Source organism: Mercurialis annua, linkage group LG7 (genome assembly GCF_937616625.2).
Source record: "Mercurialis annua linkage group LG7, ddMerAnnu1.2, whole genome shotgun sequence".
In the NCBI taxonomy this organism is placed as follows: domain Eukaryota; kingdom Viridiplantae; phylum Streptophyta; class Magnoliopsida; order Malpighiales; family Euphorbiaceae; genus Mercurialis; species Mercurialis annua.
In genome coordinates, this window is record NC_065576.1 from 48,316,997 (window position 1) to 48,333,002 (window position 16,006).

General features: G+C 32.0%; 3 protein-coding genes across 3 annotated transcripts; 2 read left to right on the plus strand and 1 right to left on the minus strand.

Annotated features, from left to right (window-relative positions):
- Window positions 1–900: 900 nt before the first annotated feature.
- Window positions 901–7,843, minus strand: LOC126655947 (stemmadenine O-acetyltransferase-like). Its single transcript, XM_056103825.1, has 4 exons — window positions 7,111–7,843; window positions 3,652–3,661; window positions 1,430–1,620; window positions 901–1,324 (listed from the first exon to the last, which is right to left on the minus strand). The coding sequence occupies exons 1-4, from the start codon at window positions 7,812–7,814 to the stop codon at window positions 901–903; spliced, it is 1,329 nt and encodes a 442-aa protein (XP_055959800.1). The 5' UTR covers window positions 7,815–7,843.
- Window positions 7,844–10,440: 2,597 nt separating this feature from the next.
- On the plus strand, window positions 10,441–12,833 carry LOC126655939 (probable carboxylesterase 16). The gene is made up of 3 exons (XM_050350347.2): window positions 10,441–11,084; window positions 11,791–11,811; window positions 12,158–12,833. The coding sequence occupies exons 1-3, from the start codon at window positions 10,453–10,455 to the stop codon at window positions 12,675–12,677; spliced, it is 1,173 nt and encodes a 390-aa protein (XP_050206304.1). The 5' UTR covers window positions 10,441–10,452; the 3' UTR covers window positions 12,678–12,833.
- A 780-nt stretch (window positions 12,834–13,613) lies between these two features.
- On the plus strand, window positions 13,614–15,930 carry LOC126655945 (protein HHL1, chloroplastic). The gene is made up of 6 exons (XM_050350357.2): window positions 13,614–13,960; window positions 14,184–14,321; window positions 14,468–14,554; window positions 15,103–15,150; window positions 15,220–15,385; window positions 15,682–15,930. The coding sequence occupies exons 1-5, from the start codon at window positions 13,697–13,699 to the stop codon at window positions 15,358–15,360; spliced, it is 678 nt and encodes a 225-aa protein (XP_050206314.1). The 5' UTR covers window positions 13,614–13,696; the 3' UTR covers window positions 15,361–15,385; window positions 15,682–15,930.
- Window positions 15,931–16,006: the final 76 nt, after the last annotated feature.

Here is a 16,006-nt window from a genome sequence, read left to right on the forward strand (position 1 = left end):
TTCTTGTTCACGTCATTAAGATGGTAATTCATTTCTAAAAAAATAATACTTCAATAACCGCTTTTAACTTTTTATACAGTCGACCCTCTAATAGTTAATATTCTATAAATTAATAATTCTAATAATTAATAAAAAAATTGAGAGAACCAACTACGTTTTACGTCGGATAATTAATAATTCTATTATTTAATAATTAATAAAATTTAAAATATATTCTACATTAATATTAATTATTAGAGAGATTTTTTAAAGAAATATATAACAATTGATGATTTATTTGAGGCAATACTAACCTTAATTCATAAAGTGGAAGTTAAAATACCATCAAATTAAGACTTTTTTATTCTTTTAATAAATTATAAAAAAAATTATTAGATAAACAAATTAAAGTAAGTAAAGTATCTCTAGTATAAAAAAATATTAAAAATTATTTTATTTTATGAATACAACTTTTTAATAATTATTTTTTAGTTTGATATCAATTGATATTTCTTAAATTGAATATAAAATTATTTCTTTTAAATTGAGTGATTGTAAAATGTATTTAGTTAGTTTTTTTTATAGTATAATATTAATATTAGGTCTATTAATGTAGATGCTTTAAAATATCTTTTATAATTTTTATATATAAATTCAATAAATTAATAAATCTAATAATTAATAAATTTTTGATTCACCATATGTATTAATTATCAGAGGGTCGACTGTAGTTTGATAACTGATTTGTAAAAACACCATAATTCAATAACTATATTTACCTTTTTAACATTATAATTCGACGACCTAAAAAATAATTAACCGCAAAAGAGGAAGACTTCACAATGGGAAACCCCTAAAAAAAATTAAGCAGAGAAACCAAATTCAAGTCTTTGTTTTTTCCACAACTTGATAATCATAAATTCATATTCTTGAATTAGCATTCAATTTGAATGGATGAGTAGAAGAATTAACATATGCAAGAAACTCCTTATCAACCTCAAGTTTAGCCATGTCTTCCTCCTTCAAGGTTATCCATGCCTCTATACCACCTCCGTCTTTCGTATCGAATAATGAAACTCCATTGTTGAAAGGCAAATGAGCTGAACCTACAAACACAGGCTTTCCCCATCCGAAATCAGCTTCATATATTCGCATCTTGCATAAGCTAGTGCAGAAAAAATCAATCACCTCTCCATTAACCAATTTCCTAACTTCTTCTTGCCTTAAATTGAACACCACATCAGTCTTTTGAAGATTTTCGACATATTTTTTATCCACGCTTCTTAGGACATCGCGTATTTGACTAACAACTCGAGCATCATCATTGTATTTTTCATCTGCGGACCTATATAGAACATATGTTATATGATTACACATTTTCTAAATTTAAATATTCAAAAAATAGCATTCATATAGAAATTGTTTTTACCTATATTCTTGAATTTGCTGCCGGTCTTTTATGTTAACCTGCACAAAGGCTGTAGTAATAAAATTACCAAAATACATCTCTGAAAACGGTGGCTCCGCTCTTGGCCTAAAGTTCACATAATTAGTGAGCGTCCAGATATAATTACTGTCTGTTTTCTTTGTCTGAATGACGGCCCTGAACCGGCTCCATAAGACAGCGACTAAAGCTATTACCTGTGACGGAGTAATAGAAATTGAATATAGAGAGAATTGTATTGAAAGAGATAATATTTTCATTAATTAACAAAAGGGAATACAAGAGTTATTATATAGTGGGTTTACAACGGCTATAAACTAACACCTCACTTAACTCTGTTAACAATTTTAACTAACAGACTTAACTTATCTAACAGACTCACTGATGGTGTGAGTTGCTGAGCTGGAGTTTGTTATAACTGAATATAACAGTTTCAAACTAACTTAAGCTGAGCTGATCTTCACCTTCTTCATCAATTTCTTGCTGATGTAGATAGGAGGTACTGATATGTTTAACATCCCCCCTCAAGCTGGACCATAAACATTGTGAATGGAAAGCTTGCTCAAGAAATTCAAAAAAGTTGAAGAAGGCAGAGGTTTGGTAAAAAAGTCTGCTAATTGTTTCTCAGAAGGTATGGGAAAAAGATGTATGAGACCAGACTCTAATTTTTGTCTAACTACATGACAATCTATATCTATATGTTTAGTTCTTTCATGAAAAACTGGGTTGTGAGCTATATGACAAGCTGATTGATTGTCACAATAAACCATAGCTGGAAAGGTATGCTGAATCTGTAAGTCTTTAAGAAGATAGTCTAACCATTGAAGCTCACATGTGACATTAGCTAATGCCCTATACTCTGCTTCTGAGCTAGACTTAGAAACTGTTGCCTGCTTCTTTACTTTCCAAGAGATTAGTGAATCTCCTATAAAAATGCAAAATCCTGTAATGGATCTCCTTGAGTCAGGACATGATGCCCAATCAGAATCTGAGAAGGCTTTAATCTTCAATGTGTTTGAAGCTGGAAAAAATAGACCCTGTCCAGGTGCTTTTTTGAGATATCTCAGTACTCTTGATATTGCTGCATTGTGAGAGACAGTTGGACAGGCAAGAAACTGGGAAAGTTGCTGAACAGGAAAGGCTATATCAGGTCTTGTGCTACACAAGTAGATTAACTTCCCTACTAATCTTCTATAAGATGTTATATCAGGATATGGATGACCATCTTCCTTTGTTAATTTTGTTGAAGATGTCATTGGTGTTGCAGCAGGTTTGGAACCCAAATATCCAGTTTCTGTCAAGAGATCCAGAACATACTTTCTTTGACTCAGATTAATGCCTTCCTTTGATCTTGCTACTTCTAATCCTAAGAAGTACTTAAGCTCTCCAAGATCTTTTATTTTGAAGGTATCATCAAGAAAAGATTTGACAGAATTAATGTGTTCCAAACTATTTCCTGCAAGAATTACATCATCTACATATACAAGTAAAGCAGTAAATGTATTATTTTGTCTTTTTGTGAACAAAGATGTATCTGAACTGGCTTGCACAAAACCTTGAGAAATCAGTGAATTTGTTAATTTTAAATTCCATTGCCTACTTGCTTGTTTTAAGCCATAAAGAGATTTAGTTAACTTGCAAACTATATTTGACTGAGAACATGTTAAACCAAGAGGAAGATCCATATAAACTTCTTCATTTAACTCACCATGTAAAAATGCATTATTAATATCTAATTGATGCAAAAACCAATTTTCAGATGCAGCAATTGCTAATAAAACTCTTATTGTTGTCATCTTAGCTACAGGACTAAAAGTATCTAAGTAGTCAATTCCATTCTGTTGTGTATAGCCTTTTGCTACTAATCTGGCTTTATGCCTTTCTATGGTTCCATTACTATGATATTTAGTCTTAAACACCCATTTACATCCTATGGTTGTTTTTCCAGGAGGTAATTCTGTAAGAATCCAAGTGTTGTTAGCCTGTAATGCATCTATTTCTTTCTGCATAGCAAGTTTCCAACAATCATGTTTCACAGCTTCATTATAGGTTTTAGGCTCTATATTTGAATCAACCTGATTAATAAACACCTTATGAGATGAACCTAAATGATCATATGAAAAAACTTTTGATAACACATGAGGAGTATTTTGACTGTTACTCATAACATTATTAACCTTAGGTAACTGATAAATGTAATCTTTTAAAAAACTTGGTGTTGAAGTTACTCTAGAAGACCTTCTGATATCCAGACCACTTGTATTAACAGGTAACTCAATATTGGTTTGATCAACAATAACCTCATTATTAGCAGTAGGTATATTTTCAGAAACATAACTTGAACTAGGTTCAAAATAGACAGTCTCAAAACCTGTTGGCAATACTAAATCAGAATCCAATAAAGAAGCTATTTTATGATCAGCAGATGGAAAAATATGCTCATAAAACCTCACATTCCTGGAAACTATAACTTTCCTAGAGTCAATATCAAACAACCTATATCCCTTAGTATTTGATGGAAAACCAAGAAAAATACATTGAGTTGCTCTTGGAGAAAACTTATGTCTGTCATGAGGCAAAGTTGATGCATATGATAAACACCCAAAAACTTTCAAGTTATCAAAAAAAGGAGGCTTGTTATTTAAAACTACATATGGAGTTTTTTCAGAAATAACAGGTGATGGAATACGGTTTATAAGATAAACAGCATGAGAAACACAGTCTGACCAAAAAGATAAAGGCACAGAAGATTGAATTTTAAGTGCTCTAGCAACATTTAGCACATGTTGATGTTTTCTTTCTACAATGGCATTTTGCTCAGGTGTATAAACACAAGATGTTTGATGCACAATCCCTTTTAAATCATAAAACTGAGGCATATGAAATTCAAGACCATTGTCAGACCTAATACATTTTATCTTAGTACTAAACTGTGTCTCAACATAATTGCAGAAACTTTGAACTAAAACTCTAGCCTCTGATTTTGCTTTTAATAAAAATAACCATGTGTATCTACTCTTATCATCAACTATTGTTAAGAAATATTTATGTCCATACAGAGAACTCACTCTAGATGGACCCCATATATCAATATGAATTAAATCAAAACAATTCAATACAACAGTTTCACTTAAAGAAAAAGATAATTTCTTTTGTTTTGCCAAATGACAAGTCTTACAATGATCATTTTGTGGAATTGTAATATTGGAATTTAAAGACTGTAAACACTTCAATCTAGTATTTCCTAAATGACCTAATCTATAATGCCATATTGTATGCTTATCAACTTTAGTCTCACAGGAAGCTTGTACATTTTCAGGTACAGAAACAGAAGTCTCAACAGAACAAACTTTGACACTTTCAAAAAATGTTTTATCAAGTTGATAAAGACCTTTGATTTCCCTAGCTAATCCAATCATCTTCCACTTTGTCATATCCTGTATAATGCAAAGATTTTTATGAAGAATAAAGCAATAATCATATTGCTTTGTCAACTTACTAGTAGATATTAGATTAAAAGAAAAAACAGGAACATATAAAACATCATATAGAATCAAATCATCACTGAATTTAACTATGCCTATATGAGTTACAGGAATCCTTTGTGCATTAGGCAATGTGACAAATATATTATTAACTACCTTATATGATGAGAAAGCAGTTAATGAAGATGCAATATGATCAGTTGCTCCAGAATCAATAATCCAAGTCTCACCAAAATCTTTTTTAACAGAACAGCAAGTACTAAAATTCTGAAAATAAGAATTGATAGAATTGATACCTGAATTGTCTGATGTGACAGCAAAGTTAGTAGATAGTGCATTAACCTTTGGTGAAGCAACAACTCCTTTCTGTTGTAGAAGACTCATCAGACTATTATACTGCTCTTGTGTGATTACAGGAACCGTGTTGTTGCTATGCATATTGCTAACTTGATTGCAAACTTGAGAACTCATCATATTATTTCCTTGACAATTATTATACTGAGAATTCACCAGCATGTTATTACCTTGTGCATTCATATTACCAATCATTGACCTATCCATGTTGCAAGAATCATCCAACATTTCAAATCTTTGTTCCTGATCTACAAAATTACCATAATCTTGATAATTGTCCTGATCCTCTTCTAACCCATATTCTCCAACTTGGTTTACATAACTTTGTGTCTTAGGTCTAGGCTTATATCCTGGAGGGTAACCATGTTTTTTAAAACATATGTCAACTGTATGTCCACTAAAACCACAATAACTGCAAATTGGCTTAGAATTATTCATAGGAGTAAAAAACTTTCTTGGTCCCCCCTGAGGTCTAAAATTGCTAGTACTAGCAGCTGCTGGAAATCTATTATTAAAGCCCTTATTTCCTTGAAAAACATTAAAACCTGACCTTCTTTGATAAGAATTTACCCCTTGTGCTGCAAATACTGAAGGTTCAACATTCATAGAACTCAAATCTGTAATTCCAGTACCTATTTGTCTTTCATGTTGCAAGACTAAAGAAAAAACCTTGTTAATCTTAGGTAAAGGATCTAACATTAAAACCTGAGTCTTGATTGTTGCATAACTCTCATTTAAACCTTTTAAAAACTTTATAACATAATCAGAATCTTGTTGATCTTTAGCAGACTTAGTTGCATTACAATGACATTGTGGAATACAACTACAAACTGGCAATATCCTAAGATTCACATACTCATCCCATAGTATTTTTAACTGAGTAAAATAATCAGTTACAGATAAATTGTTTTGCTTATAAGCATATATCTCTTCTTGTAGATCAGAAATTCGAATAGCATTTCCTTGAGAAAACCTATCAAATAAGTCTTTCCATACCTCTAAAGCCGTGTCTATCCACAAAATACTTTGTGCAATCGAAGGTGTCAAAGACCTTAAAATCCAAGAAACCACCATGGTATTACAACGCTCCCAAGCAGAAAAGATTGGATCAAGAACCATTGGAACAGTAATACTTCCATCAACGAACTTCAATTTGTTTTTAGATAACAAACACATCCTCATAGATCTTGCCCATGAATGGTAGTTCTGTCCATTAAGAACAGGAGAAACGAGAATCAAAGATGGATTCTCACTGGGATGCAAATAAAACGGACTAGAAGGATTTTCAATATCCAGATTCATAACTGAATCTTTAAAGAATCTGAAAATTGTTCTTGAGTTGGGTTTTTCGAATTGAAAGATGACAGCTGAAGATGATTAAAAGATGAATATAAGAAAAATCAGAAGAAATCAATAGCAGAAGAAAAGATTAAGAAAAAATTATCAAAGAAAAAATTGAATCTGTTTGGTTACTAAGAAAATTATAACTGTTTGTTTCTCGAGAAAAGCTTCAACTACAGAGTTTGTAGCTTTGATACCATAATAGAAATTGAATATAGAGAGAATTGTATTGAAAGAGATAATATTTTCATTAATTAACAAAAGGGAATACAAGAGTTATTATATAGTGGGTTTACAACGGCTATAAACTAACACCTCACTTAACTCTGTTAACAATTTTAACTAACAGACTTAACTTATCTAACAGACTCACTGATGGTGTGAGTTGCTGAGCTGGAGTTTGTTATAACTGAATATAACAGTTTCAAACTAACTTAAGCTGAGCTGATCTTCACCTTCTTCATCAATTTCTTGCTGATGTAGATAGGAGGTACTGATATGTTTAACGTGTAGCCAATTTCATGGCCGAACTTAGCTTGAAAAGCTGCTATGGTGGAAGCATCAAAGACAAACCTTTTCGTGACGATTTTCTCATCATTCCCGAGCAACTCTCCGTTGTCAAACCCAGAGTGCAATTTTAAGGGCGGAAACAATTTCGCAGTACCAAAGATAGGAATACTGATGTTATCAGAATGGTCTCCGCGCGTAATGGCAGCCCAACTATTCAAGAACTGAAACTGCGATAAGGCGTCGCCAAGTTTATGCAACAAAGAGAATGAAATGCAAAATCCGCCACATTTAAAGAATGTAACCTGAAAAAATGAAACGAGATCTTTGCCTTGGTCAGGTTGAAGAGGAATCAACTTGTTGCTGTCGCTAGGGTTATAATTTGGAAGAATATCTGAGAGTTGACAGTTTACCTGAGCTTCGACGAAGAGGACACCCTCGTCATTGCAGTCTATGAAGGTATCATTATTAATTCTCCCAGCAAGAGGATAGAACATAGTTAGGGCTTTTGATAGAGATTTCTTTAATACAATGCATCTTTCAGAATTGGAATTTTTGGAGTAAAAAAGGACGATGGGCATACAAACTGGCGACTGAACTTGGTCGAGAAATGAAAGGTGGAGCCGGCGAAGATGCTCCGGCGTAGGGGATAATGGCTTGATTAGCTCTTGGGAGATGAAGTCAACTTCAAGCTTCATTTTCATTGCTAATTAATGAACAAGATTAGATTAGAGTACTGGTTAGGTGTAGCAAGAAGATTGTTTAGACATATATATATTAGGTTGATGCCCGCGCATTACATGGGTAAAATTAAATAATTTCTGTATGTGTATATAATTTTCTAACGATTTCAATATATTTCAAAATATTTTTAATTTAATTATTTGGAGCCTTATTCAATATAATAACTAAATTGGTTGATAAAAAAAACAAAAATTTCAATTAAATGTATTTACTTAAATTTAATGGTTAAATATAAAACAAGTGACATTTAATAACTTTAAGTCACATCGGAATGAACCACTAATTATGCTCGTAATTGATGCTACTAAAAACAACTAAACAGAACCAACTCCAGGTCACTTGATATGCACATCCTACCCTAACAAGAAAAAGACTTCTTATACTAGAATCTTTATTAGTACATGTCATACCAAATATATATTCATGTGATAGTTGATTATCTAATTGATAAAAATAACATATAATTTAATTATTTATTTTATTTTATGATCAGCTAATTTAAATAATAAATTTTTTGTATTTTTTAATAATACTTAAAGTTTCAATTTATTCTTTGGCAATTGAGCAACATTCATAAAATATATATTTTATATTCCACAATCAGATTTTACTCAAATTTATCAAAATTTTGAATTAATTTTAGTTTGTAATCATTTTAATTTAAAAACTTTATATAACATGTTCACATTAATTTTTTAATTCCACTTTATCAAGATTTTTAATCCATTTTAACTCCTAATATTAACTATAAATACATTTAGCAGAATTTCGGCAATTCTTGTTTATATTTGTAAAAAAACAAAACAAATGAAAATACTTGCATAGTATTTTTTTTTTAATAAATTGATTTTGAGTATGACTTGTTATTTTTTTTAATTATTATAACATATTAAAGTTTAATTATTTTCATAAATTATCTAATAGCACTACAAGAACAGTAACTTTTAGTAACGGTATATTACAACAACGATAATTAAAAGCGTTATAGAATATTTACTTTTTATAAAGACTAGGGAAAAGGGGCAAAATATGCCCCTATGATTTAGGATGGAGAGGAAGTATATGCCTTTTAAAAAAAATTAATCTCAATTAAACCCCTAATATTTCAAAATCGGACTATCCAAATCCGTTTGTCTAACACCATTAACGAAACGATATCTTCCGTTACTCTCTGTCTACATGGAATATCCATGTCATTTTTCACGTGGCTAAAAGAGGAAAAATATGTCCTTATGATTTAAAATAGAAGCAAATAAGCCTTTTATGAATTTTTGTTCTCAATTTAACCTTTGACGTTTAAAAATCAAGAAATGCCTAGCATAATTGCTAAAAAACGCTCCGTACTTTTACTCCCTGCCTCCGTGGAAAGTTCATGTTATTTAATATCCTAAATAAAAGTTTCACGTGGCCTGCTTATTTTAAATTTTAAAAATCATTTTATTTTTTCAAAAAAATAAAAATTAGGGATCCTTTCATACTTTTAAGGAGCTACAAAATGAAAAAGTTGGTTACTTATGACAAATAGCGGATCAATCATTATTTTGGTAAGTTAAATAAAAGCTTAAATGCACCAAAAATCACAAATTTTCGCGTGTTTTTTTTAACATAATTTTTTAATTTTGGCATATTTAACATGAACTTTCAATTTTTTTGCAATTAAGACCAAATGTGTTTTCCTTTGAAAAATAATGTTATTTTACATTCAAAATGGCGTCGTTTTAATGTAAAACGGTGCCGTTTTACATCCAAAACAGTTCTTGTGTCTTCAATTACAAAATTTTGAAAGTTCATGTACTTTTTTGCCAAAATTAAAAGATTATGTTAAATACTAAAAATACGCGAAAGTTGGTGATTTTTGGTGCATTTAAGCCTTAAATAAATATATGGGTAATATTATTTTCATAGTAAAAAATGACGGGGATAGACTAAATTGATAAAAATAAAATTCAATTAATCAAATATAGTTTTGTAATAAATAATATCACTCATATATTTATTCAACTTATCAAAAGAATTATCAATCCGCAATTTGTCACAAGCAAACAACTTTTTTCATCTTGTAGTTTTCCCTTAAAATTTGGAAAAGCCCCTAAACAAAATGATTTTTGAATTAATATTAAAAATGAGTAGGAGTCGTGAAGATTTTATCTGAGACGTCAAATACATGGACATTCCAAGTAGGCAAAAAATAATGTGACGGTGCGTTTCATTAATGATGTTAGATGGAGGGGTTTGGGTGAGGTAATTTTGAAACGTCAACTTGTTCCTGTTCTAAATCATAGGGCATATTTGACCCCTTTTGGTAAGTATTTAATTCTTTTTCGGATAATTTTAAAAATATCCCATTGTTTAAATAAATTTGAAAATTTTAATAAAAAATAAATTAATGAAAGAACACTAAAAAGTTGGAAAATTCTTCCTGAATTAACAACAGAAACTTCTTCAAAAGTTTGAATGGAACCCGTCACCCGCTTTCTTTCTCTTTTTCACTTTAATGATATCATCAATGGCGTCTATTTAATTAATTCAATATATTAACAAGAATCAATCTTTATTATCTCCACAAAAATCCATTTCTCTTAAAAAAAAAAACGAGAAATGCCAAGCATAATCACTAAACTTTACAGTGTTTTCTTCAAATACCAACAGAAACACCTTCTACAAAATCTATCTGAACAATCTTTAATCACAAATAATAAACCAAACAATCCATTCGGCATAACTTCAAGAACTCATGAATCTTCCATTGCAAGCAATCCAATATTCACCGATGGCGTCGCCACTAAAGATATTCATATAGATCATTTCTCTTCGCTCTCTCTACGAATCTTTCTGCCCGAATCTGCGCTTTCTTTGTCATCGATAAACGCCTCTCGTTACGGTGGCTACTCGCCGCCTTCGGGTAATAACTTGCGGAGGAAGTTACCGGTGATGTTGCAGTTTCATGGAGGCGGTTTTGTTAGTGGGAGTAATGAGTCGGTTGGAAATGATGTTTTCTGTAGGAGAATGGCTAAGCTGTGTGATGTGATTGTTGTTGCTGTTGGGTATAGATTGGCTCCTGAAAGTAAGTTTCCTGCTGCTTTTGAGGATGGGATTAGGGTTTTGAATTGGTTATGTAAGCAAGCTAATTTAGCTGCTTGTAGAAGATTAGGTGTTCAAGGTGGAATTTTTGATAGTTTTGGTGCTTCTATGCTTGAGCCTTGGTTGGCTGCCCATGGTGATCCTTCTAGGTAAGGTTTTTCTGTTTGAATTCTTCTAATTTGAGTTTAATTTTGGGATTGTTTGTGCTATTTTGTTTGTTTGATGATTTTTGAGTTGTAGTCTTGTTGTGCTTGTCTTGATAATGTTCTAATCCACATTTCTATGTTATGTTCATGTCCAAATGACTCATTTTCTCGTATCTGTTTCCGTGCTACCTATGCTAATTGGTAACATATGCCATTTTCAGTTAAGTATCAAATCCGTTATTGAACTTTCCTACAATAACGGGTTGTGAGCTAAGTTGCACGAGAACTAATTATCAAGTCCTATGTTTAGGCGTTTCTTTTTTCATTTTCGAAAACGCTTTTAAAACTCCGAAACTTAATATTTATAACCTATTTCTGTAAAAATGTTGTTTCAGCTTGTTTCAATTACCATGCTATTTAGCTTGTAAGGAATGGTCTTGTTATAGTCTCTATTGTTGAATTTTCATGTAGTTGACATTGACAACATAATATATTAATATGGATATATATTTAGTCAAATGTGAGGTTTTGAAAATCTAGATTAAAGGACAAATTCTAAAGTTCGGATGCTAAATTTGAAAGTTTGCGTGTGAAGAATGTTCATTCTAAAGACCAAGTAAATTGTCTAAGTTTTATTCCTAAGATTTTTCTAGAAGCCTTTGCTAGTCTTTCAATTTCATGAACTGACTTGGTCCTATTACCAGAACAGATGTGTAATACTTGGAGCAAGCTCAGAGCATCTCCATTGCATATTGTATTTTTTATGCTATTTTTAGCATAAAATAAGATAAAATGCTACATATAGCACATATTATTAAAATTTGCTCCATTGCAAAATGCTAAACTAAATGCTAAATTTATAGTTTTATAAGTGATTATCATTATTGATGGCAAATCTGTAAATAATTTAGATATAATAAAATTTAGCATATGCTAAACTTTCTAACAAATTTGGCACAAAGTTTAGCATATGCTAAATTTAGCACATGAAATAGAAGTGCAATGGAGATGTGCTTTTTATACTAAATGCTAAATTATAGCATTGTGAGGTATTTTAGCACTAGAGTGGAGATGCTCTCAGGTGCAAATATAGCAGATTATGTAGCACAGAAGGCCATAGAAGCAGGCAAGTTATTAAATCCTGTTAAGGTTGTAGCACAAGTTCTGATGTACCCGTTTTTCATTGGAAGCATTCCGACGCAGTCCGAGGTTAAGCTAGCAAATTCATACTTCTACGACAAGGCGATGTGCACGCTGGCTTGGAAACTCTTCTTACCTCAGGAAGAATTCAAGCTAGATCATCCAGCTGCAAACCCTCTTCTACCCGGAAGACAGATCATACCTCTGAAATACATGCCCCCGACGCTAATAGTTGTGGCGGAAAATGACTTGATGAGAGACAGGGCGATTGCTTATTCCGAGGAGCTGCGTAAAGTTAATGTGGATGCACCCCTTCTTGAGTATAAGGATGCAGTGCACGAGTTTGCTACGCTGGATGTGCTTTTGCATACGCCTCAAGCGCGAGCTTGTGCAGAGGATATCGCTATATGGGTGAAAAAGTATGTTTCTATCAGAGGCCATGAGTTTTCTTACTGATTCAGATTAATTATTTATGCTCCCTCTTCTTCAATTTTGACATGTTGAAGAGGATCAGCATTCTTGCATATATGTGGAATGTAGCTTTAATTCAGTTTTTTCAAGCATTAGGTTAGGATGATGTAAATGCGAGAATTTTTTTACATAGTCCTTGTCTACCCCCCCCCCCCCCCCCCCCCCCCCCATTATCCGTGAACAGAGTTAATAATATTATAATACATTATTTATAAAATAAATAAATTAATTCAATTACATTATTGACATCAATTTAATGATATAATATAATATCATTGATTATATACACGAATGATGTGGTAAACTGAATATACATACATAAATATGTATTTTGTAAATATATAGCTGGAAAGATGATATATGGATAAAAAACTTGAAGGCTTAACTCGTCAAAAGGTTCATGTACTTTTAATTGTTTTTGTCTATCTAATCCTTCTTGAAAGTTCTTACTCACAGATTTTTCTAAAAGTTGTGAGCGTGTGACTTAATCGTCATTTGGTCTCTTTTTCAATTTTTTTTATTAAATTGGCTCCTATATTCATAAACTTTTATATTTAATCCCTTTTAAATTTTGATATTTTGCCAATGTATCAAGTTAGTTGGACATTTAAATTTGTCTAACGCGCGTTACACAGCGAGTGTAGTGCACGCTATTTTTCCTTCCAAATAAAATCTAAAAATTTAAATATAGAGAATAGATGAAAATAAAAGTTTGGAAAAAGATGAAATAAATAAATTTGCAGAGGTATAAAACGCAGCGTTTAATTCGAGAAACTATTAAAGCTAGAGAAAATGGATGGCGTGGATCATTATAAAGCCATTAGTAAAACTAGAGGATCAAACCATCTGCCACGTGTATGGTTCACATCGACTCTTTACACATCATCCAGCCTCCTCGAGTATAATGGATAAGATTCCATTTCTTGCTTCTGCAACTAATTCACCAAAACCCCAAGAGCAAAGGCAGCAACTTTATTTCAAAAAACTCAAAATTGAACTCAAAAATGGAGGTGGGTCTGTCTCTAAATGCATTAATTAGGGTTCCTCTGTCAAATTATTCTGAAAATGGAGTACTAGTTAAGCATTCACTGTTCTCCACAAGAACAACACTACACAAACCCTTAAAAAAACAGAGTTTATTGGTGGTTAAAGCTAAAGGAAAACGAGGAATGCAATCACGGCAGCGTCAAATGCCTCAAGCTCCGTCTTTACCCAAGATTGAAGACGACGGAAACCCTAAATTTCTCATCTTCATCCGCATGGCCAATGTTGTTTTCTCAATTTCTAATTATTTATACTCTAGGTAGCACGGACACGGAAAAGGGACAATTGGACGCAGCGAAACGACCTTATTTTAAGGTTTTAAAATTGGAGTTTCGTGTCTGAAACGGAAAATGTTAATTGGGTGAAGTGTCTGTGCTACCTAGTTGATAGTTTATTTTTCATTTACTTTTAATTGATTTGGGGTATTTTTGTTGTTGTTGTTGCCAGGTTTATCTTTGGTACCCATTGAGTATTGTGAGTGGTGGTACTACTGCAAAAATTATGGTTGCTGCAAAAGATAATTTTATGGGGAAGTACATTTACAAAAATACTCTTGATAGAAATCTTGCTGCTGTTATTTACAAAGTAAGTTCATTTTCTAATTAATTATGGTATTAGTTAGTTTGTGTTGTGGATTTAGTTTGTTTTTCTTTGTATAGCTATGAGGTTTTGTTGCTGAATGTTCTATTTTGTCATGATTTAATTGTTTCTGCTGGCCTATTGTTTGTCAGGATGAGAAGCAGATACAGACGACTGCATTTAAACAACATCGTGTGTTGCGATCAGCAACCGAGTTCAGATATGGTTACAAACTTGTTGTAATGTCTCTGTAAACTTCCTTTTACATTGTGTGATCTATGAAGTTTAAACTGCCATATGTTTTTTCCATGTTTTCGACTAGGGTTGTAAATGAGTTGAGTAGACTAGAAACATTGTCAAGTTCAAGCTCGATTGATTCTAAAATTTACAACTAGAAATTTGACTCGAATATGATCGAGGTTTATTTCAAGAGTTTGAGTTCGGTAGAATAATTGAGAATCGAGTTTGACATGATTTGATTCGAGTAATTTATAGATATTAAAAAAATAAAACCTAGATAAAATAGTAAATTAACCAAAGACTGATTAGGCTCGCGAGTATTTTGATTCTTGAACTCAACTGGGCAGTTGACTTGAGTCTGAGTTTGAGCTTGACTTAATTAACATCGAATAACTTTTTATTATCTTTAGAGTCAATTATGTATAGTTTGCTAGTTGACTCAACTCAGTTACACCCAACATATATGGCTTTAATGATTGCATAAAATGACTCAAAAAACAAAATGCCGTGTTACTGATTGTTTTCTTATTTTTGGTTTAATATGAAGGAAAATGGAAATATTAGGGCTGCCCTTTCGACCTCAGATGTTATTGAGGTAAGGTTTTTGCTTTTTCGCTTAATTTTTTTGGATTGAATATTTTGACTTATGCCATTGCAACTTCAGCTTCCTACACCAGACAAACTCAAAACAGTAGTTGATAAAGTGAGAGATTTCTTTGGAGATGCAAAAGAATCTTTTGGAAAGATCACTGCTCTAAATTCAACGGATGAACCAGAGGAAATTCCTGCAGAAAAGGCCAAGTGAAGTTTTCGTCAACATTTTTATGCTGGTGAGTTACATTTCTTCCGTTATACTTTCACGGTTCTCTTAATTCACATCTAAGTAGTACGGTCACTTCATTCAATCAACATTTCTCATTTCGAAAATGTGTTGGAAGCTCGGTGTTTTCGTACACGAACCTTCTTTTTTAATGTAGAATCCTTAAAATAACAACATTTCGTTGTGTCCGCGTAATTCTGTATCCATATCCGTGCTACATATATCCGCATCGGTATCTTGTTAATAAGTATAATTATGCAGCAAATGTTTACTATTTGAAGTTTGAACTCTTTATTAACTTATCAGAAATTAAAGGCTGAAGCTGAAGTGGTTGCATTTGACAATGGTTGAGGGCGATTGCTTATTTGAAACTAAAATATCATGATATACACGTACAGAAGGCGGTGTACAGACAACTTTACTTCTTGGTTTGGTTCATAGATATTTTGTCCTATAAATGGAGCTTACATAGCCTTTTTCATTGACATATCAATGCAAACTTTCGCATTCTGCACTTGTATGAAATTATGTTGCAAGAGAACTTCTTCAATCTTATGTTTTGTTCTTGTTTTTAGAAATGTTTTTGAAACTCCGAAATTCTATCTTTCAAACGTATTCTTGTATAAAATAT

Bases quoted from the DNA above. Each gene is read 5' to 3' on its own strand.
- LOC126655939 (XM_050350347.2), top strand. From the start codon at position 10,453: ATGCCAAGCATAATCACTAAACTTTACAGTGTTTTCTTCAAATACCAA. The intron at 11,085-11,790 runs GTAAGGTTTTTC...TTACCAGAACAG, and splicing joins GCCCATGGTGATCCTTCTAG to ATGTGTAATACTTGGAGCAA. The intron at 11,812-12,157 runs CTCAGAGCATCT...AGTGGAGATGCT, and splicing joins TGTGTAATACTTGGAGCAAG to CTCAGGTGCAAATATAGCAG.
- LOC126655947 (XM_056103825.1), bottom strand. From the start codon at position 7,814: ATGAAAATGAAGCTTGAAGTTGACTTCATCTCCCAAGAGCTAATCAAG. The intron at 1,325-1,429 runs GCAGCAAATTCA...TGTTCTATATAG, and splicing joins CAGGTTAACATAAAAGACCG to GTCCGCAGATGAAAAATACA.
- LOC126655945 (XM_050350357.2), top strand. From the start codon at position 13,697: ATGGAGGTGGGTCTGTCTCTAAATGCATTAATTAGGGTTCCTCTGTCA. The intron at 14,555-15,102 runs GTAATGTCTCTG...TTTAATATGAAG, and splicing joins GATATGGTTACAAACTTGTT to GAAAATGGAAATATTAGGGC. The intron at 15,151-15,219 runs GTAAGGTTTTTG...TTGCAACTTCAG, and splicing joins CGACCTCAGATGTTATTGAG to CTTCCTACACCAGACAAACT.